This window comes from Artemia sp. Qi Xiang Cuo, chromosome 7, assembly GCF_049724085.1.
Source record: "Artemia sp. Qi Xiang Cuo chromosome 7, ASM4972408v1, whole genome shotgun sequence".
In the NCBI taxonomy this organism is placed as follows: domain Eukaryota; kingdom Metazoa; phylum Arthropoda; class Branchiopoda; order Anostraca; family Artemiidae; genus Artemia; species Artemia sp. Qi Xiang Cuo.
The window spans coordinates 70,262,602-70,286,122 of record NC_142800.1 but is presented as its reverse complement, the minus strand read 5'-3'; the positions used below and the strand labels follow the sequence as shown (position 1 = coordinate 70,286,122).

The 23,521-nt window shown below is 35.1% G+C and overlaps 1 protein-coding gene and 1 pseudogene across 1 annotated transcript in view; both read left to right on the top strand.

The window, feature by feature from the left end:
• The window catches only part of LOC148950649 (uncharacterized), a 198,124-nt gene extending 194,969 nt beyond the window's left edge, over positions 1 to 3,155 (top strand). Inside the window, exon 7 of the mRNA XM_089091913.1 lies at positions 2,250 to 3,155. Within this exon, the coding sequence (XP_088948039.1) occupies positions 2,250 to 2,657 (408 nt within the window). The 3' untranslated portion in view covers positions 2,658 to 3,155. The remainder of the gene's footprint in view (positions 1 to 2,249) is intronic.
• A 7,290-nt stretch (positions 3,156 to 10,445) lies between these two features.
• On the top strand, positions 10,446 to 11,783 carry LOC148950648 (52 kDa repressor of the inhibitor of the protein kinase-like; annotated as a pseudogene).
• Positions 11,784 to 23,521: the final 11,738 nt, after the last annotated feature.

Below are 23,521 nucleotides of genomic sequence, written 5' to 3'. Positions count from 1 at the left end.
TCTTTTAACGTTATCTCAAGGCCAAAAATGCCATCTGGGATGATGTTTAGACGCTTTCTGTGATTTTGGAAATCCAAACGCCCTGATTGGGGAAACTCACGACGGAAGCTTTATAAGAACTCAACACAGGCTCTTCGCAAAGCGCTCGAACTTGTAGTTTTGTCGTTGAATCAAAAACTACGGATGAAGAACAACAAAACATAGACTTTACAAGACACAATCAATTCTTGAGCACTTTCAAAACATATGCCTCCTAATGCCACACCCCATTAATTCCTTCATCAATGAACAAATGATATCTTTCTGAAGTATGCTGACTTTGAAGCAACACCTTTCCGACCGGTCCAATCCTTTAGCATCTAAGCATTTTGGGCCTGCCAGCTTTCTGACACTCATTTTTGGCTTCCAAATCTACCAGGCAGTCACAACTTTAGGAGACGATATGAGACTACATAGCTTGTCAGTGGGCATCTTGTGGTGTATGGTTCAATTTTAACAGGTTGTTTGTGTCTATAGTACTCTTTAAAAATCTGGATGAAACTACTACTACTACTGCTAAAAACTCACCGCAGCACCAAGCCGCCTGAGGCCAACACAGCTACGCACGCTCCTCCTCCACCCCACTCTATTCAAAGCCTCCGTTTTTACACCCGCCCACTAATCTTCCATTTCCTTCAATCCTATTTTTAATACGTCCTCCCACCCCAGACGGTAAAAAATAGCTTTCCGTTCAGCCCTACACGGCGGGATAAACAAAATAACTTTTAGAAATCTTGAAGCCTTCATTCAGAGCAAGCGCCTTAACCGTTTTAACCTTTCTTTCATTATAGCCCTAGAGAGCGGTATTGAACCACATTTTTGTATAGCCTATTGTTTGAAATACGGTCAGTCAGCCGGGTACCCAGAACAATCCTTAAGCAATTTCTCTGGAAAACACCTAGCAAATCTTCATCCGCTTTTCGGATAGTCCAGATAGATAAATATGACTAGAACTGGCCAGAATTGCTTAAACCTTTTCATCGAAACAGAAATGAAAAAAAGAGGTAATCGAACTTCTTTGATGTCAATGCACTAAGGCGTAAGGTTATCAATTAGTAATGGTATCGTAACAATATGGTCCTCTTGTAAATGAACTGTAAAGGTATAGAAAATGAGACAGAGGTCAAATGGTACTTCAAAGTGTAAGGAGTTGGGCGTGTGGGTTGAATACCTACAAGTAGCCTGAAGATAAAACATTTCACGATTTGCGTCTTCGTTGGGGGTCCACATGATTAGCCATTATTATTTTGAGGCGCGCACAAAAAAAAGGACTGTGTGCCTGTTTCATAATTTTATGCAGCTTCGAGAAATTTTTGCAATCAGGAATTCTTTTTTTTTGACATCTTGCACTCCTGCGAAAGCTCATCAAGCTTCTCCTCATTGTCTCCACAGTTTTAGAAGCTCGGAGCAGTGAGGTAAAAAACAAAGCAATGCGAAACTCCTAGATGAAACTTAACAGCCTATTTTGAGCATGATAAAGAAGCCGATCCCTCGCCATCAATCAAAGGCAGTACTGAGCCTACCGTCATTTTGTTGCTTCACAAATACCACTCGGTTCAGACTGCCTGGATGTTGTGAAACGTAAATATGGACGTTCTTGCAACTTAAAACTTTCACTGCTTCACGCGAGGCAGCAACTACTTCAAGACATTTCCGCAAAACTGATGTTTTGCTTGATGATCCATCTTAGAAGACAAATTATTTTTCTGTATAATTTTGCCTCGATAGAGACCCAACAGTAATATCTTTATATTTCCACATGAGAAAAATGCCAAATTTTATACAGCCGAGCAATGTTAAAATGTTTTTTTTTTGTTGAAAATGTAAAGATATCATCAATATTTGCATTCTCAAAAGGCCGGAGAGGAATATAGGAATATATATCCAAAATCTCTATGGTGCTTTATGATTTCATAATTCCTTTATTTTTAGGTGCCACCAAAACCAAAAAAAAAAAAATGCCACCAAGGTCAACTACGACCAAAAAGGATATTTCGTTACATACCATGACAGTATCTTCATCTTCTTAAACAAGCCCTATATATTTTATCCATTCTGTTCTTATGATAAAAATTTATTGGTAAAATCTCGCTGCTTCGCTCCAGAGGGTTTCTCGGATGCTGTTACTCCAAAATAATTTGGGCCATCCCTTTTCCCACGCGCGTTATCTTTATGAGTTTATTGCTCATTTGTTTAATTTCATGTTGCAGGAAAACATGATTGAGGCCCTAGATCAAGCTCTGTATTCAACAAATCCTGAAAATCAAGAAGCAGAAAATAATGAAGAAGCAAAAGAACAGGAGGCATGTCTTGATGTAGAACTGGTCGAAGAAATTGTCACCTTAACAGATGAAGCAAATGCAGAAAACGAAGTAACTGAGGTGCAACATGTAGTGGAGATGGAAGAAGGTGAAGTTAGACCTTCAGAAATTGTAACTGAATTAACAGACGAGCCTGAACAAATTAATGGTGATATAATAATTAATGAAGATGAAAAAGAAGCCGTGGAAGACATACAGACTGAAGTTGAAGATAACTTACATGAGACTTTGTCAAGCAAAGTCGCTGAAAATACGAACTACACCTTGGAGAATAATATAGAAAACGAAGATGAATGAGTTTTTTATTTAAAGTATTATTCTTTTTGTTTTCCTTTTTTTGTCTAAGTGGATGGATAATCAACAAGCGCAATTGCCAAAATTCAACATTCATTTTGGGCTGTGCCCCCTAATTAATACTTCCTTTCATTCTAAGCGATAAACAAAGTAAAAGCATTTAAAAAACACATCCCTCAATAAACGTCTATAAACAACGCCTATAATGTGTCGTTTTCAACCTTCATTTTTCTATTTATGTGTTTAGTAAGTAAATGTGATTATATGGCTTTCTTCTTGATAAACATTTTCTTTGTTTTTTTTTTTGCAGTTGAAAAATTTGCTGATTTCTACTCAGCAATAACGAATCAGGTTTTATTTTGCTGTGTTCATTTTCGCTAATAAGAGAATATATACTAATATTTTAAATAATAGTGCTTATATTTAAAGGGAATATTGGTTTTGCTAAACCGTAACATTGTAATAAACTTTTTGTTTTTATTAACCTTTTGAAGTTTTAACTAATTTTGCAGTTTTAAAATATTGGAAGAACTATATCAGTATTTTTACCATTGTTACTTTAAGCGTGAGGAAGGTAATATCCATATTGCACCCACTGGTAAACTCTTTTGGTACCCTGACGAGCCTATTAGTTTGCCAACCGAGTTGAACTAAAGTACCTCGCGAAGCATGAGTACTGCACGCTGAGGAACATTTCTTCTCCATCTGAGTTTCTTTTCTAAGATTCAAATTCTGGAGACAGGTTAAATTTTAGTGTTTAGGCCATGAGGCAATGGCTCTCGAAGAAATTTTGAATATTTCTTGGCCAACCAAAGTGTATAGCATGTACCGAAAATAAGAGAAATACTCCTGAAATACCTAAATATTTAGACTATAAAATCAATTGCAATGGTGCTGTTCAATTTTCCGTTTATTATATTTGGTTTATTCTTTTGCCTTTTCCCCTCGATAACGATATTCGAAAACATTACAGAACTATCTTGTTTCTAACATATATGGTTTTATTCACTGCTCTGAAAGTCCCAATGCGGAAAATTTTTTCTTATTGTCATTATAATTGAAAGGCAAGGAGGCGTTTTCAGGATTTTTATTTGGAGGGGGGAGAGTAGTTTATCGGTGAGAGGAGGAGGTTACAAAAAAAAATCTGAAAACCCATCTAAAGCTTGTTTACATGCATATTAGTTAAGTTTTTACGAGTCGGCCGATAGTTTTGAGGGGGTGGGGATTTAAATCTGACACCACCATTCCCTGGATACGGCCTTTTGGAAAGGTAATGTAATTTTTCTCTTTTTTTTTAAACTAGCAAGGTTAGAGATCAACAATATATCACTGCGAATCAAATTCCTTTGCGCAAATTACGACTAATCTATGAAACCAATATTCACTTTCTGAAATAGGAAAAATTATTCATAGTAAAAGCTTCTGAAATCTCTCACTCCATCATAGGATGCCTGAAAAGTTACTCTACTGAAGTCAAATTTGAAATAATGATTGACAATCTAGAAACATAAACTTATAAAAAAGAAACAAATGTAGATGCAATTCCTTTTAGATGCAAAAGATGCAGAGTTTGTCTAGGAAATTGTTAAATTACGAACAATGTTATATTTACAAGTTTTTGATATGTTCTTTTTCTCTAGCCCTATGATTTTAATGGCTCATTGTAAGACCAAAATTTTTGCTGTCGTTCGATAGCTAAAATTCAGCCTTATTCATCAACCGAAATATATTTCGCAATTTTCTTTACTTTTCCTTTTTAAATGAAATTAAATCCTGCTCATGATCATAAGCACGAACTGGATCGTGCTTAAAGAAAAAGCCTATGAAATATCATAATTTTGTTCCGTCGATGGATAGATATAATGATACAAGTATCTTATTCTTTCGCTGCAATTTGCAAAAGTTGTAGATTTATCTCAAAATCACGAATTTCACGAGAAACATAAAAACACTTACTGGTGACGCAGTTGTAGAAAACTCAGTAACTGATGTGCTAATTATAAAAGAAGCCAAGAAAGCAAAACTTAACCTTCATTAATTTAACTATACCAAATAGACGTTACTGAACTAAGCTTAATGTTGTGCAATGGTGAAATTCTACTTAATACTAATGGTAAATTAGATTCTGAACATGTCAAGTATGAGTTTTAACATAGCTTGCTGGATATTATTCCGAATAAAAGTAATGAAAGCGTAAAATATGTTTTGAAGGATAATCTAGAATACTATAAAGAATAATTCTATATCAGAAATAAATTATATATTTTTTTATTGGCTTTTCTACGAGTAAAGATGGCCATGAAAACTAATTTGTCAAAATCCAATATTAAATTTGGGCTCTTCTTGTTTAAAGAATAATTGTGGAGATTGGGTGTTTTCAATAAGTGAAATATCAAGTCCATAAGAATATGGGTAATTTTTAACTCTAGCATAGAATAAAATGTATTTCTTTTTTTTATTGTTGTTAATTATCATGTATTAGTTTTAGTATCAGGACGAGCATATCGTTATTTTTTTAATTTACAGTTTACTTGTTACATTACAGGCAAGTAACCCATTTTGAGCAAACTTCGTAAATCACCTCATTGATGACCTTTCATAAAAACAAAATGTCTATGCTCATACGACAGCGTAGCCTAACATAAAAAGGTTCTAAAAACGAAAAGGAACATGAATAAGTTAAAAATAAGAAAAATTATTGACGTAACTAGTCCCGCTTATGATTTAAATTCTGTTTTTTAGTGCCCCGACCCTGTTTTGTTGATGTTGATTTTCTTTGGTAAATAGTTAAGTATAAAAATTTTTTATGCTTATACACAGGTTAAGTGTATATATACACACGTACATACACACGTACGTACATACGTACATATACACACGATGAAATAAGACGATACATATGTGCTTTTTATTTTATTTTTTTTAATTCCCCAACTCCTTTTTAATACTGTTGATTTTTTCTTTCAATGAATGTTTTAAAGATATGAAATGAACGGATTCGTATATAACACAAAGTATACATAATTAGATGAATTAAATGGAAAAATTCAAATAAGTAAAAAGCAATATTACAACTTAAAAGAAAGGGAAATCATTCCATAATGATTTCAACTCTCATATTCTCCTTGTCCTCCTCCTCAACCCCACTATTTATACTTAAATTTGATACTGTTGTACTGAAAGAATTTTGAGTACAAAAAATGTAATTAATTGGTAATTGCAGCTTTTTAACTCACTAGTTACCGTTTAAAACATTTGACCCAAAAATCGTTTGTACCAGTAAACTCTTCCATTTTTGAAGCATTGAAAAAACAGCTGTTGTTCCATTCCAATAGTCCATGAGTTTGAGCTTTCGTTAACCCTTTCATGCCTGTGGTCACCATACGGATACCCCTTGCCCCCTATTTTTTTTCTCTCGACTCGACAAAGTTACAACCGTGATTTCTTTTCCACTAGATAGCGCTTGCTTGGCTCTATCGCGTTTGGCTTTACCCGAGCGGTCGAGCGAGCGTCCAAGTAATTAGACAAAACATAAAATGTCGAAAAAGAGGAAAGGTGCAGATTTTGACCTCGATGACCTGGGCGTTTCTGGTAAGTTCAGAGCCTGATTATGATATTATTTTGTAGCTAAGAATGCGATCTTTCGAATGAGATATCACTAGTATAATTCTGAGTTGTAGTTTAGCCCCAAACAAGGTTGCTAACGATTGATTACCAAATGGTCACGTCAGGCATTCATTGCCAAACCACACCTAGGCAGATTTATACAGCAAACGAGGCAGCAAGCCCTTTTTATGATCGGGAATAGGCACATTTTCTTTCTGTTCCTCCTTTTTACTGGAAACAAGGGTAAAAGAGCTATTTTGTGTGATGCCTCAAGCAAGTGTAGAGGCAAATGACCTATTTTATTGCATTATATTATTATTATTAAGTGATGCACTTACCTTGAATTTCATTTCAGCTGGCCCAAGCACGAGCTCTGACTCCATGAGAGGTCATGGTCCTAAGCCCTTAGAAGAGAGACTGATCAAGGAAAGAAGCAGAAGAGCTACCAAGAAAATGACTGCAGAAGAAGCAGCAATGCTTTTATTCATACCTGATTGTGATTCAGATCTCGATATCTCGTCCGACGACGACGACCCAAACTGGGCACCAGACAATCCAAATCAAGAATTTCAACCTCTATGTTCTCTCAACTGTTATGGCAATGAAGACAGAAGTGATGAAGAGGATATTGACCACACAGACGACATCCCTTTATCAATGCTTGGCAGGTTCGAGTTAGACAATGGCGATGACACGGATCAATTCGATTTGCCTCTCCCGGGCTTGAATGACACAGCAGCGTCAAACAGTTCTTCAAGCACATCATCAGCACCAGTGGCAACTTCTTCTGCAATGCAGTCAGCAACAGTTATTGCACCTGCTGAACCCTTTGTCCTTACAATAGCTAAGAAAAATGCTCCTTCCCAAGCAGTGGCCAGTCTAGTAACTCCAACTGATGCTCCTCAGGTCACGGCAAAACCAGTAGCAAAAAAGAAGGTAGCAAAGAATGTAAAACAATACAATTGAATAAAAATGGAGCCCAAACCTCGATATATTACCTGGAAGGGTTCGATGCCACAGTATGACGAGGTACAAACGCCTCTTGATCTATTCCAAATGTTTATCAGAGAAGACATTCTTTCAAACATTGTGGACCAAACGAACCTGAATACCATGAGAAACAAGAATCTTGTTCTGAAACTTTCTCTTGAAGAGCTGCACAGATTTATTGGAGTTCAAATGCTTATGAGCATTCTCAAACTTCCGGCTATGAGAATGTACTGGGAGAAGGGAATACGATATTCCCCGGTGGCTGATACCATGAGCAGAGATAGGTTCATCAGCTTGAGATCTTTCTTCCACATTTGCGATGATACCTTAATGATACCGAAAGGGGAGGCTGGTAATGATAAACTGTTCAAGATCAGAAGACTATACGACGCATTCAGGGAGAATCTGAAAAAAATAGACCCTGAAGAGATCCAAAGTATTGACGAAGAGATGATCCGTTCAAAGGAAGAATTGGATTTCGACAGTACTTGAAGGACAAGCCCCACTCGTGGGGTGTAAAGGTTTTCACGAGAGCCGGCATCAGTGGAATAGTGCGTGACATAGAGATATATACAGGAAAAGGATCTGTTGAAATTTCTGAACTTGGCCAAGGTACTGACGTTGTTCTTCGGCTTGTAGAAAATCTGCCAAGGTTCATGAACTTCAAGCTGTTCTTTGATAACTTCTATACTGGCATCGATCTCATTCACAAGCTTCGGGTTGAATATGGCATCGAGTCATGTGGTACGATACGCAGCAACATAATGAGGGGCACTGCTCTAGATACCGACGCCAACATGAAGAAGAATGGACGAGGGTCAGTGGACTTCCGTTTCGAAAGACATTCAGAAGTATCGGTAGTAAAATGGTATGACAACAAACCAGTCCATTTGGCTTCGTCATACTGTGCAGTCACCCCAATTGATAAGTGTCAGAAATGGGATGGCACAACACGGAAATACGTCGAAGTTGATCGCCCCTGAATCGTCCGTGACTACAACAAATCAATGGAGGGGCGTAGATCTTGCTGAAATGTTCCTGGAGCATTACAGGACTGACATTCGCTCGAAGAAATGGTATATGAGGATTGTGCACTACTTTTTTGAAATGACTGTTAACAACGCCTGGCTGATACACCGCCGACCGTGTAAGCAGACCAATGTTCAGCATATGTCTCTTCTGTACTTCAAAATGGACATTGCTCGTGGGTTGGTTCTTACTGGCGTATCTCAAAGTCCTCGAGTTGGAAGACCATCCATATTAGTGACAAAGCGCAATACGTCTACCTCGTGAGACGGGATGCCTTCGGAATCAATAAAGTTTGACCAGACCTCGCATTTTGCGGATACGACTGAAAAGGGAAGGTGGCACTATGAGAAGTGCGTTAGGGGTGGAACCAGTCGAATCATGTGTTCGAAGTGCAAAGTTCGACTGTGTTTGAAGCCAGATCGCAACTGTTTCACAAATTTTTACCTAAAATAGTATCTGTATATACCTGACGTGACCATATGGGAACCATTCACAGTTTGGATTTAGAATGAAATAAATTTTTTTTTTAAATAAATATGTTCTAGTTGAACCTCCAGGATCACTCTCTGCTATTTTCAGAATTTTTACGCAACTCCTTCTTGGTTCAGGTCTGAAAAGGTTAATAAAGTGTTGGGGGAAAAATTCGCACTTTAGCATAGAGGTTGGGGGGTTAAAGAGGCTTAGAAGGTTTGAGGGTTTCATTTAAATTAACATCCGCTTTTGCATTTCATTTTGCAGTGACAAGTAGTTAGAGTCGCAGTCGCAAGAAATTGGATTTGCAATTACTCACAATCACAAGTATTCGCAGTCGCAAGTAGTTATGAGCGCAAGCAGTCAAATTCGCATATAGTCGCAGTAGCAATATTAGTAGTAGTATTAATCGTAGCATAAGTTGGAGTTGTAGTACTAGTAGTAGTAAAGATAGCAGTAGTAGGTGTATTAGCCCTAAGACGTTCAGTTTAAAACCTTCGGTCGTTTCTGAGGTATTACTGCGACGCCAATTTCAATAACATGCTTTGAACAGATAAAGGCAACATGCGTTTACAGAAAAGTGAACAGATAAAGGTAAAAATACCGATATCCGTTGTTAAGATAGTGCAAATGCTCTTTTATGACAAACTTGGATGGACATTATATCTTTTCATTTAGTTCAACATTCCCGATAACATGCTCTAAAAGTTCCAATGTATCACCCCTAGCTGTTCCAGGAATATTGCACATACACCGTTTTGAAAATCTATAAAGTACACAGTACCTCTTGATTTACTTTTACAACCCCCTCAAATATTGTTTAAACATTAAACTGAGTTTCCTGTTTTGCCTCTTAGGCATTATATTGATGACATTTTGACAACCCGGATACACACAAGCTTTTCAGATTTTGTTCAATAGTAGTAATAGTGGCAGTACTAAAAGTAGTAGCCCTGAAAGTCTCAGCTTTATACGCAGGGGGGCCTTATAAGCACGGACGCAGGGGGGGCCTCCAGGCCAGACCCTCCTCGAAATCGCAAGATTTTTATTTTCCCATAATTTTCTGATACTTCTCACCGAATAAAAGATAGTGACTAATTACTGATCTAGACATAATGTGTTAACCGTTTTCGATGATTTGTCGGCCTGTAATTACCCGATTGGGTCACCAGCATAGTATTAATCCATTTCCTGTCCAACTTTTTTAAGCTAACTGTTAGTTTTTAATGATCATCTGTTCGTGGGTGGTCCTTCCATAGGGGATGATCCTTCCGTGGGTGGTCCTTCCTAGCACTCATTCTTGCAATTAAATCCAGGCCTGTGCTCTTGCAGTTGCCAGTCTAAAACCAAGTGTTGCTAAATATAGGACAAGTGTGATATGTCGAAAAAACAACAGAGTATTCTCCAGCTTTGGGGTAAAAAACGACGAATTAGTGAGGTTCACTTAGAAAAAAGTGGCAATGGTGATCAGCTAAACATTGCAGTTGCGACTGAGCCTTTGACTTCAGCTCAAGAATCAAAACCAAATGATGAGGTAGTAGCAGACAAACGTGATGAAATAAATATTGAAGTTGAGCTTGACATTGGAACCTTTTTTGAAAGAAGAGATTCGGTTTTTGATGAAACAAAGTATACTTTACTGAAAAGGCATTTTGAGCAAGACAAGGACTATCCTTTTCCAGTTTATATCACAGGCTCAAAAACAAGGAAGTTTCAAGTTAGCTGGATGGATAAGTACGCTTGGCTAGTATTTTCTTCAGTGAAAAAAGGGTGTTTCTGCAAATATTGTGCTTTCTTTGCTTGTGATCAAGCCGGCAGGGGGTCTCACCAAAAATTAGGGCAGCTTGTCATAGAGCCTCACGTGAATTGGAAAAATGCCCTGGAAAGACTTTTCTAAACATCAATCAAACTCTTACCATAAAGAAGCTGTTGTTTGGGGGGAAAGTTTTCTGGCAACAGTGAGCAGGCAAAAGTCCTCTATGGTGGAAGTATTGAATACTCAGAAAAGAGATGAAATAGAAATAAACAGAAAAAGGCTTCGTCTCATCACAGAAACAATACTGTTGTGTGGACGGCAAGGACTTGCAATGCGTGGGGATGAGGATTCGGGGAAATTAACCTTTGTAGAGCCTGTAAAAAACAATGGAAATTTTAGGACCTTACTACGCTATCAGATGAAAGACGATCCAATAATGAAAGAGGTGTGTGAGAAAAGCGCGGGCAATGTCCAGTACTGCAGCCCCAGAATTCAGAACGAACTAGTTGGTATTTGTGGAAAGCTCATTACTGCAAAGATTGCTGATCAAGTTAAATCGGCTCGCTTTTTCACCATCCTGGCAGACGAGACAACCGACATATCAAGGTAGGAACAGATTGCTCTATGGCTTTGATTTTTGGACAGCGAAACTTTTCAGATCAGGGAAGTGTTTGTCGAGTTTGCTATTGTTGAAGACTTGCGAGGTGAAAGCCTCGGTCGATTTATCATAAGTCGAATGGAGAAACTTGGTCTCGATATGAAACTATGCAGGGGACAAGGGTATGATGGGGCTGCAAACATGAGTGGGCATTTTTCAGGAGCCCAGGCTTTTATCTCGAACAAATATCCACTCGCCAAGTATGTTCACTGTGTCGCCCACTCCATGAACATGGTATTGACGGACTCGAGCAAGCTTCCTGATATCAAGAACTGTATGATGGTTATTCATGATGCAGTTAATTTCTTTCACTTCAGTGCCAAGCAAAGCGCTGTCATAAAAAACTAAACTGAAGTCAATCTGAAAGGAGTATGCGAAACTCGATGGGTCGAAAGACACGATGCGATACAAATATCAAAGCAGTTAGTAGTTCCGATCTTTAAGGCCATAGAAGACATAGAGACAAATGGGGACTCCTTGGCGTCGTCAAAAGCCAGAAGTCTGCTCAATACACATCCTGAGCTTGGACTATATAGTGACCCTTACTGTGATGGATGTTTTTCTGGGGTACACACTGAATTTGTCTAAGCTGATGCAGTCAGAAAACATCAATTTGTGAAAAATTCAAATTTTTTTCAGAATGTGGGGCTAAGCTTAGGCAACGAATAGGTACTATTTGAAAGATAAAGATGACTTTAAACGATTGTTTGCCTGTTATTTCAAGCAAATTTATGGTCCTATGTAAATTTTAAATACTTGGTCAACCTTCTTAAGACCATAGGTGGGTGTGCCTTGTTTGTCTCTTTTTGAATTCTTGATCAGCATGCCTAAGACTCTAGGCAGGCATGCCTTTCCAAAAACTAACCTGACAAGTATGTGTCCAATAAGAGAGTCATACACACTCCAACCATTTACCCGTGCCCCAGCCATTTAAACATTTACCTCTCAATTACTTGGACTATCTGTCTTGGCTTTTCTCTGTCTACAATTACCCAGCGTCTTGATGCAACCTATTGCAAAATACTTGATAACTTCAATTCAATATGATACGGTATTACTGTATCATACCACTGTATTACGGTATCATTTGATAACTTCAAATGATACAGGAAAGAATAATTTTGAAGAAAAGAAATTTTTGAAGAAAACGAATATTTACTTTGAGAGGAAGAATTAGATATACTACTAAAAGAATTAAAAAATAATAAGGCCGTAGGTACTGGTAGCATAGTAAATGGGGGTTTTTATATAATGTGATTTTTAAAAAACAGAGAAATTTCCAGAAGATTTTGAATATGATTTCTTTTGAATATGATTTTCAATGAATGCGAACTAAAGGTCAAGTCAATCAAGATAAGCGGTCATGAACTGACTACACATAAGGGGGTATGCAAATTCGCCTGGAATGATATTTGCAAAAAAGGCAAAAAATGTAAATATCTACATGTTTGCAAGAGTTTTAATTTTGGGGATGAGTGTAAAGTCTCTGACTGCCAACTATTACACCAGAAAGTTTGTTTTAAGTTTGGAAGTGGTCGTTGTTTTGGTTGTGACCGGATTCATTTGAATCATGGCTATGGCGCATTCAAAAAACTTTTTAATAATACCAGAAAGAGTTATCATCAACTGTCAAACTCTCTCCCGTGTATTATCACTATGAATATTGAGCAGCCAAAAAACGAAGTTCTCCACACCAGCCCACTGTTCTCACCAGCCCTCAAAAGCGACAGGAATCCGAATTATCAACAGCACCGAACAAACCCATTCAGGAGACCTCCATGTTACGTTCCAGCTCCCTCCCATTTAAATTGCCAAATCAGTCCATCTCCTCAGTCCCGTTATTTACATCAAATGTACCCAAGAACTAACAAGTCTACAATAACAACTCAAGAAACCCTGGTTTTATACATAGCTGCTCCTCCTACACATTTCCCAGAATCCTTCTAGCAAATGTAAGGTCACTGGTAAATAAAATGGATGAATTTCAAATTAATCTTGATAAAAACCAGATGGATATTGCTTGCCTTATCAAAACATGGTCTGCAACTGAAGACTTTTGTTCCATTCAAAATTATGTTTCCCATTTTAAGCCCAGGATAGACAAAGATGGTATCTCTCTATCTCATGGTGGAGGAGTTGCTTTTTTTTTGTCGGTCTAACCTTCCAAATAGGGTTCTTTAATTTTATGAAAAATATAAAAGAAACAAAAACCAAGTTATGTTGCTATTGAGCTGGCCAAAAACCAACCAAAAGAAGTATCTTGCATTATTTTTTTTAATATTTATTACCCTCCTCGTAGTGGATTTAAGAAGGAGCTGACGGCATATCTGCAACTTTATACTGACAGAATTCGCTGCAAGTATCCCTATGCTGCAATTATATAATGTGGTAATTTTAAGGAGCTAGATCAAAAGTGGATTAGCTAAGCTCTTAGCCTTGATTAAGTGGTCAAGTCGCCTACATGTCGTGATAAAATCCTAGACTTAATTTTTACCAAAATTGAATATTACTACTGTGTCCCCAAAATGGCCCCTCCATTAGGGGTAAGGGACCATCTATGCATCTTTTGGACCCCCTTATCTTCCTTTCCCCCAAAGCAATTTATCAGTTACTCTTATAGACCCATTACTGATGAGAAGGTTGCCCATTTCAAATTAAAACTTAGTTCCAAATCTTGGGCCAATATCCTATGTCTTACCAATGGTAATGAAATGGCTTCTAAGTTTTCAGCGGAACTTTTCCAGTTATATTGTCCTGATAAATGCGCAAATCAAACTGCAAACCGTGGATAAATAAAAAAATTTTGTGCCTAATAAATGAACGTGATAAACTCTTTAAGAAAGGATTTTTCCAAGAATCTCGAAAGTTTAGAAACATCGTTGTTAGCGAAATCCGTAAAGCAATAAAGGAGCATGGTGCGCACGTGCTCAATAAGTTATTGTATTCGGACCCTAAGAAATTCCAGAAAAGTGTCCAAGATCTCATGGGAAAGGTCTCTTCAAAGTTTTTCTTACTGGACAGTAATCGTGACCCAGTGGGTGCGGATGTCATAAAAGATCATTTTGCTTCAATTTGTAAAATTCACCCTCCACTCCAGCATATGCTGGCCAACAGTGTAATGAGTGACATTTCTGCGATTGAAATTCAGCAGACTCAACTTAAACTTGAATCTCTGGACACAAATAAATCAGTAAACCTAGGTGATATCCATACCATATTGATTGGGGAATGTGCCAAGTATTTAAGTGTACCTCTAACTGCTATTTTTAACCAATGTTTTGTAGATGGTATTTTCCCAGTTTGTTTTAAACGAGATATTATATCTCCTAGAACTAAAACTAAGACCCCAACCGGTCACTCTGACTTAAGACCAATATCAAAAACACACATTTTCTCTAAAATCTTTGAAAGTTTTATTTACCATTTCCTTTTTTACGGCATTCGTGATAAAATAAACCCAAAGCAGTTTGGCCTTAGGCCGAATCATAGCACCGCGCATTGCTTAATTTATATACTTGATACTATTTTCAAACATCTTGAGTTGAATAGCTCCTACGTTGAGGCTGTTTTTGCTGATATTAGCAAAGCCTTCAATAATTTGGATCATCAGACAGTTATAGATAATGCAAGGGCTTTAGGTGCAAGAGATTTTGTTTTACGTATGTTAGCTAGCTTTTTGTCTGGCCGTGAGCAATGTGTAGTCCTCCCTAACGGGGATTCATCAGGTTTTTCCCCGATTTCCTGGGGAGCACCTCAAGGGACTAAGTTAGGTCCTTTAGCTTTTTTAATAGTTTTTAATAATGTTTTACCAAGTTTGGACAACTCTTTTAAATTTGTGGATGATTTGACATTACTGAACCTTTGTCAAACATCTAATACTTTGAATGTTAGACTTGATTCACTAATTAACAATTTAAAGAATGATCTTGACAATGTTAAACTCAACTTAAGCATACCCAAAAGCAGTTTCATGTTATTTTCTTTTTAAAAAAATATAAGTAGAGGAGGGGGTACCAGCGCGACGACTCACCCCTGCTGCCACCTACAACTTTTTTTAACACCATATATTGGCATAGAACCACGTGGTTTATGGTTTTTTGTCAATGAGAATGAAAAAACAGGACTTTTATCACATTTATGTATGTTTTCTTGGATGGTTATGTGTGTTGGTCGATTTATTTGATGTTTTTCATGTATGTTTAATGGTTTTTGTCAGTGAGAATTTGAAAAACAGGAACTTTGTCACATTTATGGATGTCAACAGCAATTCATGTCTCTTATATGGTTTTCTCAGTGAGAATGAAAAAACAGGAATTTTCTCACATGGAAAAACATGAATTTTCTCACATTTATGGTTGTTTTCATGGATGGTTATGTGTGTTGTTCGATTTATTTGATATTTTTCTCTGATGTCAACATCAAATTATGGATGTTTTATGGTTTTTGTCAGTGAGAATTTGAAAAACAGGGTGACAGGACCACGTGGTTTATTGTTTTATCACGGAGAATGAAAAAACAGGAATTTTCTCAATTGTAAAAACAGGAACTTTCTCACTTGGAAAACCGTAAACCACGTGGTCCTGTCACGAGTAGCACCTGTGAACTTGATTTACATAATTGCTAGGGGAAATTATTGATTTACGAAGGGGAGAATTAAGAAACATTAAGGCTTCTTTAATCTTAGGTCTGAGGGATAAACGTTCTTTAGGTCAGAGAGAAAAATTAATATTCTATTTTTAAATAGGGCTTCATTGATCTTTAGGGTCAGGAATTATAATTGACATCACTTGTTATCTTGGAATTATGCGGGAGTCTAAAGAGATAGAAATTCTATTTTTAAATACGGCTTCACGGAGCTTTAAGTCGGAGAGATAAATTGATATTCTAACGAAACCCTAATAGTTTAGCTAGGAAAATTTATGAGATGAAGACACTTACGTAGGAAAGGGTTTCCTAGAAATTTGAAATGCGTTAGCGTAGAGATGCCAAACAAAAGGAACACACAGAAATTACTTTTAGGGGATTATTTTGGCGAAACGGTTTTAGACAGCTTATGGGATTATTTCGGCGAAACAGTTAGAGACATTTTGAAAGAAGATTTTAGGAAAGGTTTTAGAAGAGAAATTGAGGGTGAAACTCTGTGGTCGTTATAATACACAAGTTCCATTTGAACAGTGTTGTGAGGTCCACTACCCCAACCCCGAAGGAAGCCACCGGTCCTCAAAGGTCCACTGGGCTCCCAATGGGCCCCCCGGCCCTCAAGGTTCCCCCAGACCCCCCCCCCGGGGCCCAAAGGGCCCCTCCCCCCTTTGGCCCCCCAAAGGGGACCCTCTACCTCCATCTCCTCCCTCCTCCTCCCCTCCTCCTCCTCCCTCCTCCTCCTCCTCCCACCTCCTCCTCCCCTCCCCTCCTCCCCTCCTCCCCTCCCCTTCCCTCCCCCATTTTTTATACTTTTTTTGTGCATTGAGACACAGAACGACCCCCTCCCCCCGGCCCCTCCCCCTCCAAAGGTCTGATTTTTCAAAGCTCATTTTGAATTTCCTTCGTTGAAATGCAAGAGTTGGAATGTTTCAGTAGTGTTTGGTTGTGGTTTACCTTGTCAAAGTTACATTTTCTTGATTTTTCAAAGTTCATTTCGAATTTCTTTCGTTGAAATGCAAGAGTTGGAATGTTTCAGTAGTGTGTTGTTGTGATTTACCTTGTCACAGTTACATTATAAAGTTTATTAAAAGTTCATATTTTTTATCAAAATATTAAATTCAAGAGTTGGAATTTTTCACTTGTGGTTGGTTTACCTTGTCAATGCACATTTTCATGTATGTTTAAATGTAATTTTGACTTTCTGTCAGTCTAATGCAAGTGTTTTTCTATTTCAGTTGTGTTTCGTTGTTGTTTACAGTGTAATAGTTACATTTTACTTATTTTTAACTGATATTGATGAATTTAATTAATTTAAATGAACTAGTTGGAATATTTCAGTTGTGTTTGGTTGTGGTTTACCGTGTCACAGTTACATTTTCTTGATTTTTCAAAGTTCATTTTGAATTTCTTTCGTTGAAATGCAAGAGTTGGAATATTTCTGTAGTGTTTGGTTGTGGTTTACCTTGTCACATTTACATTTTCTTGATTTTTCAAAGTTCATTTTGAATTTCTTTCGTTGAAATGCAAGAATTGGAATATTTCAGTAGTGTTTGGTTGTGGTTTAGCGTGTCACAGTTACATTTTTCTGATTTTTCAAAGTTCATTTTGTATTTCTTTCGTTGAAATGCAAGAGTTGGAATATTTCAGTTGTGTTTGGTTGTGGTTTACCTTGTCACAGTTAAATATTCTTGATTTTTCAAAGTTCATTTTGAATATTTTTCGTTGAAATACAACAGTTGGAATATTTCAGTAGTGTTTGGTTGTGGGTTACCGTGTCACAGTTAAATTTTCCTGATTTTTCAAAGTTCATTTTGAATTTCTTTCATTGAAATGCAAGAGTTGGAATATTTCAGTAGTGTTTGGTTGTGGTTCACCTTGTCACAGTTACATTTTCTTGATTTTTCAATGTTCATTTTTAATTTATTTGTTTAAATTCAAGAGTTTGAATATTTAAGTAGTGTTTGGTTGTGGTTAACCTTGTCACAGTTACATTCTCTTGATTTTTCAAAGTTCATTTTGAATTTCTTTCGTTGAAATGCAAGAGTTGGAATATTTCAGTAGTGTTTGGTTGTGGTTTACCATGTCACAGATACATTGTCTTGATTTTTCATAGTTAATTTTGAATTTCTTTCATTGAAATGCAAGAGTTGTAATATTTCAGTAGTGTTTGGTTATGTTTTACCATGTCACAGTTATATACTCTTGATTTTTCAAAGTTCATTTTGAATTTCTTTCGTTGAAATGGAAGAGTTGGAATATTTCAGTAGTTTTTAGTAGTAGTTTACCATGTCACAGTTACATTTTCTTAATTTTTCAAAGTTCATTTTGAATTTCTTTAGTTGAAATGCAAGAGTTGGAATATTTCAGTAGTGTTTGGTTGTGGTTTACCCTGTCACAGTTACATTTTCCTGATTTTTCAAAGTTCATTTTGAATTTCTTTCGTTGAAATGCAAGAGTTGGAATATTTCAGTAGTTTTTGGTTGTGGTTTACCTTGTCACATTCACATTTTCTTGATTTTTCAAAGTTTATTTTGATTTTCTTTCGTTGAAATGCAAGAGTTTGAATATTTAAGTAGTGTTTGGTTGTGGTTTAACTTGTCACACTTACATTGTCTTGATTTTTCAAAGTTCATTATGAATTTCTTTCGTTGAAATGCAAGAGTCGCAATATTTCAGTAGTGTTTGGTTGTGGTTTACCTTGTCACAGTTTCATTTTCTTCATTTTTAAAAGTTCATTTTGAATTTCTTTCGTTGAAATGCATGTGTTGGAATATTTCAGTAGTGTTTGGTTGTGGTTTAACTTGTCACAGTTACATTTTCTTTATTTTTCAAAGTTCATTTTGAATTTCTTTAGTTGAAATGCAAGAGTTGGGCTATTTAAGTAGTGTTTGGCTGAGGTATACAATGTAACTGTGACAATTACTTGATAATTAAATGATAATTTTTACTATAACTATTTGATATTATCTATTTGATGTATTTAAGAAGTTTATGTTTTTGGTTTAACTTTTCACAGTTAAATTCTATTGATTTTTCAAAGTTCATTTTGAATTTCTTTCGTTGAAATGCAAGAGTTGGAATATTTCAGTAGTGTTTGATTGTGGTTTAACTTGGCATGATTAGGTTAGGTTAGGTTAGATTAAGTTAGGTTAGGTTAAGTTAGGTTAGGCTAGGTTAGCCTACGTACGCGCGCGTACGTAGGCTAACCTAGCCTAACTTAACCTAACCTAACTTAATCTAACCTAACCTAACCTAATCATGCCAAGTTAAACCACAATCAAACACTACTGAAATATTCCAACTCTTGCATTTCAACGAAAGAAATTCAAAATGAACTTTGAAAAATCAAGAAAATGAAATTGTTACAAGGTAAACCACAACCAAACACTTGTGAAATTTTACAACTATTTAAATTCAAATAAATAATATCAATATGAACATATACAAATCAATAAAATGTACCAGTGACAAGGTAAACCACAACCAAACACTACTGAAATATTCCAATTCTTGCACTTCAACGATAGAAATTCATAATTGACTTTTAAAAATAAAGAAAATGTAAATTTGACAAGGTAAACCACAATCAAACACTACTGAAATATTCCAACTCTTGCATTTCAACGAAAGAAATTCAAAATAAACTTTGAAAAATTAAGAAAATGTAACTGTGACAAGGTCAACCACAACCAAACACTACTGAAATATTCCAATTCTTGCATTTCAAATAATTAAAAACAAAATGAACTTTGAAAAATCAAGAAAATGTAATTATGGCAATGTAAACCACAACCAAACACTAAAAAAATATTCCAACTCTTGCATTGGAAAGAAAGAAATTAAAAATAAACTTTTAAAAATAAATAAAATGTAACTGTGACATGGTTAAACACAACCAAACACTACTGAAATATTCAAACTCTTACATTTAAACGACATAAATACAAATTAACATTGCAAAATAAATAAATTGTAACTGAGAAAAGGTAAACAACACCCAAACACAACTGAAATATTCCAACTCTTGCTTTTCAAAGAAAAAAATAAAAATGAAAGTTGAAAAATTAAGAAAATGTAAATGTGACAAGGTAAACCACAACCAAACACTACAGAAATATTCCAACTCTTGCATTTCAACGAAATAAATTCAAAATGAACTTTGAAAAATCAAGAAACTGTAACTATGACAAGGTAAAACGAAACCAAGCACTACTTAAATTTTCAAACTCATGCATTTCAACTTATGAAATTAAAAATTAACTATGAAAAATCAAGAAAATGTAACTTTGACAAGGTAAACCACACACAAACACTACTGAAATATTCAAACTCTTGCATTTCAACAAAATAAACTCAAAATGAACTTTGAACAATCCATAAAATGAAACTGTGACAAGGTAAACCACACCCAAACACTACTTAAATATTCTAACTCTGGCATTTCAACTAAATAAATTAAAAATAACTTTTAAAAATAAAGAAAAATTAACAGTTAAAATTTAAAACAAAAAAAAAAACTACTGAAATAATCCAACTCTTGCATCTCAACGAAAGACATTCAAAATGAACTTTTAAAAATCAAGAAAATGTAAATGTGACAAGATAAACCTCAACCAAACACTACTGAAATATTCCAACTCTTGCATTTCAACGAAAGAAATTAAAAATTAACTTTTAAAAATCAAGAAAATGTAACTGTGACAAGGTAAACCATAACCACACACTACTGAAATATTCCAACTCTAACAGTTTAAATAAATATATTGTCAATTATATTGTAAAAATCAATAAACTGAAACTGTGAAAAGTTAAACCACAACCAAACACTACTGAAATATTGCGACTCTTTCATTTCAACGAAAGAAATTCATAATGAACTTTGAAAAATCAAGACAATGTAAGTGTGATAAGTTAATTCACATCCAAACAATACTGAAATATTCCAACTCTTGCATTTCAACGAAAGAAATTCAAAATGAACTTTGAAAAATCAAGAAAATGTCACTGTGACATTGTAAACCCCAACCAAACACCACTGAAATATTCCAAATCTTGCATTTCAACGAAAGAAATTCAAGATGAACTTTGAAAAATCAAGAAAATGTATCTGTGACAAGGTAAAACACAATCAAACACTACTGAAATATTCCAACTCTTGCATTTCAACGAAATAAAGTAAAAATGAAATTCGAAAAATCAAAAAAATGGATCTGTGAAAATTTAAACCACAACCAACCACTAATGAAATATTACAACACTTGAATTTCAATGAAAGAAATACAAAATGAACTTTGAAAAATAAAAAAAATGTAAGTTTGACAAGGTACACCCCAACAAAACACTACTGAAATATTCCAACACTTGCATTTCAAGGAAAGAAATTCAAAATGAACTTTGAAAAATCAAGAAAATGTAACTGTGACAAGGTAAACCATAACCAAACACTACTGAAATATTCCATCTCTTGCATTTCAACGATAGAAATTCGAAATGAACTTTTAAATATAAAGAAAATGTAACTGTGACTATGTAAACCACCATCAAACACTATTTAAATATTCCAACTCTTTCATTTCAACGAAAGAAATTCAAAATGAACTTTGAAAAAACAAGAAAATGTAACTGTGACAAGGTAAACCACAACCAAACACTACTGAAATATTCCAACTCTTACATTTCAATAAAAAGAAATTCAAAATGAACTTTGAAAAATCAAGAAAATGTAACTGTGACAAGGTAAACCACAACCAAACACTACTGAAATATTTCAACTCTTACATTACAATGAAAGAAACTAAAAATGAAATTTGAAAAATTAAGAAAATGTAACTTTTACAAGATAAACCATAACCAAACACTACTGAAATATTCCAACACTTACATTTCAATGAAAGAAATTCAAAATGAACTATGAAAAATCAAGAAAATGTAATTGTGACGAGGTAAATCATAACCAAACACTACTGAAATATTCCAACTCTTGCATTTCAGCGAAAGAAATTCAAAATGAACCTTGAAAAATTAAGAAATTGTAACTGTGACAAGGTAAACCACAACCAAACACTACTGAAATATTCCAACTCTTGCTTTTCAAGGAAAGAAATTCTAAATGAACTTTTAAAAATCAAGAAAATGTAACTGTGACAAGGTAAACCACAACCAAACACTACTGAAATATTCCAACTCTTGCATTTCAACGAAAGAAATAAAAATGAACGTTGAAAAATTAAGAAAATGTAACTGTGACAAGGTAAACCACAACCAAAAACTACAGAAATATTTCAACTCTTTCATTTTAAAGAAATAAATTAAAAATGAACTTTGAAAAATCAAGAAAATGTAACTGTGACAAGGTAAACCACAACCAAGCACTACTGAAATTTTCAAACTCATGCATTTCAACGAATGAAATTCAAAATTGACTTTGAAAAATCACGAAAATGTAAATGTGACAAGGTAAACCACAACCAAACACTACTGAAATATTCCAACTCTTGCATTTCAACAAAAGAAACTCACAATGAACATTGAACAATCCAGAAAATTTAACTGTGACAAGTTAAACCATGACAAAACACTCCTGACATATTCCAACTCTTGAATTTCAACTAAAGAAATTCAAAAGAACTTTGAAAAATAAAGAAAATGTAACTGTGACAAGGTAAACCACAGCCAAACACTACTGAAATATTCCAACTCTTGCATTTCAACTAAATAAATTAAAACTTAACTTTTAAAAATCAATATAATGTAAGTGTGACAATTTAAAACTCAGCCAACAACTAGTTAAATATCCAAACTCTTTCATTTCATCGAAATAAATTCACAATGAACTTTGAAAAATCAAGAAAATGTAACTGTGACAAGGTAAACCAAAACCAAACACTACTGAAATATTCCAACTCTTGCATTTTAACCAAAGAAATTCAAAATGAACTTTGAAAAATCAAGAAAATGAAACTGTGACAAGGTCAACCACAACCAAACACTACTGAAATATTGCAACTCTTGCATTTCAACGAAAAAAATTCAGAATGAACTTTGAAAAATCAAGACAATGTAAGTGTGACAAGTTAAACCACAACCAAACACCACTGAAATATTCAAAATCTTGCATTTCATCGAAAGAATTTCAAAATAAACTTTGAAAAATCAAGAAAATGTAACTGTGACAAGGTAAACCACAACCAAACACTACTGAAATATTCCAACTCTTGCATTTCAACAAAAGAAATTCAAAATGAACTTTGAAAAATCAAAAAAATGTTGCTGTGACAAGGTAAACCACAATCAAACACTATTTAAATATTCCAACTGTTGCATTTCAACAAAATAAATTCAAAATGAACTTTTAAAAATCAAAAAAATGTATCTGTGACAAGGTAAACCACAACCAAACACTACTGAAATATTCCAACACTTGCATTTCAATGAAAGAAATACAAAATGAACTTTGAAAAATCAAAAAAATGTAAGTGTGACAAGGTAAACCACAACCAAATACTACTGAAACATTCCAACTCTTGCATTTCAATGAAAGAAATTCAAAATGAACTTTGAAAAATCAAGAAAATGTAACTGTGACAAGGTAAACCAAAACCAAACCCTACTGAAATATTCAAACTCTTGCATTTCAAAGATAGAAATTCAAAATGAAATTTGAAATATCAAGAAAATGTAACTGTGACAAGGTAAACCACAAACAAACACTATTGA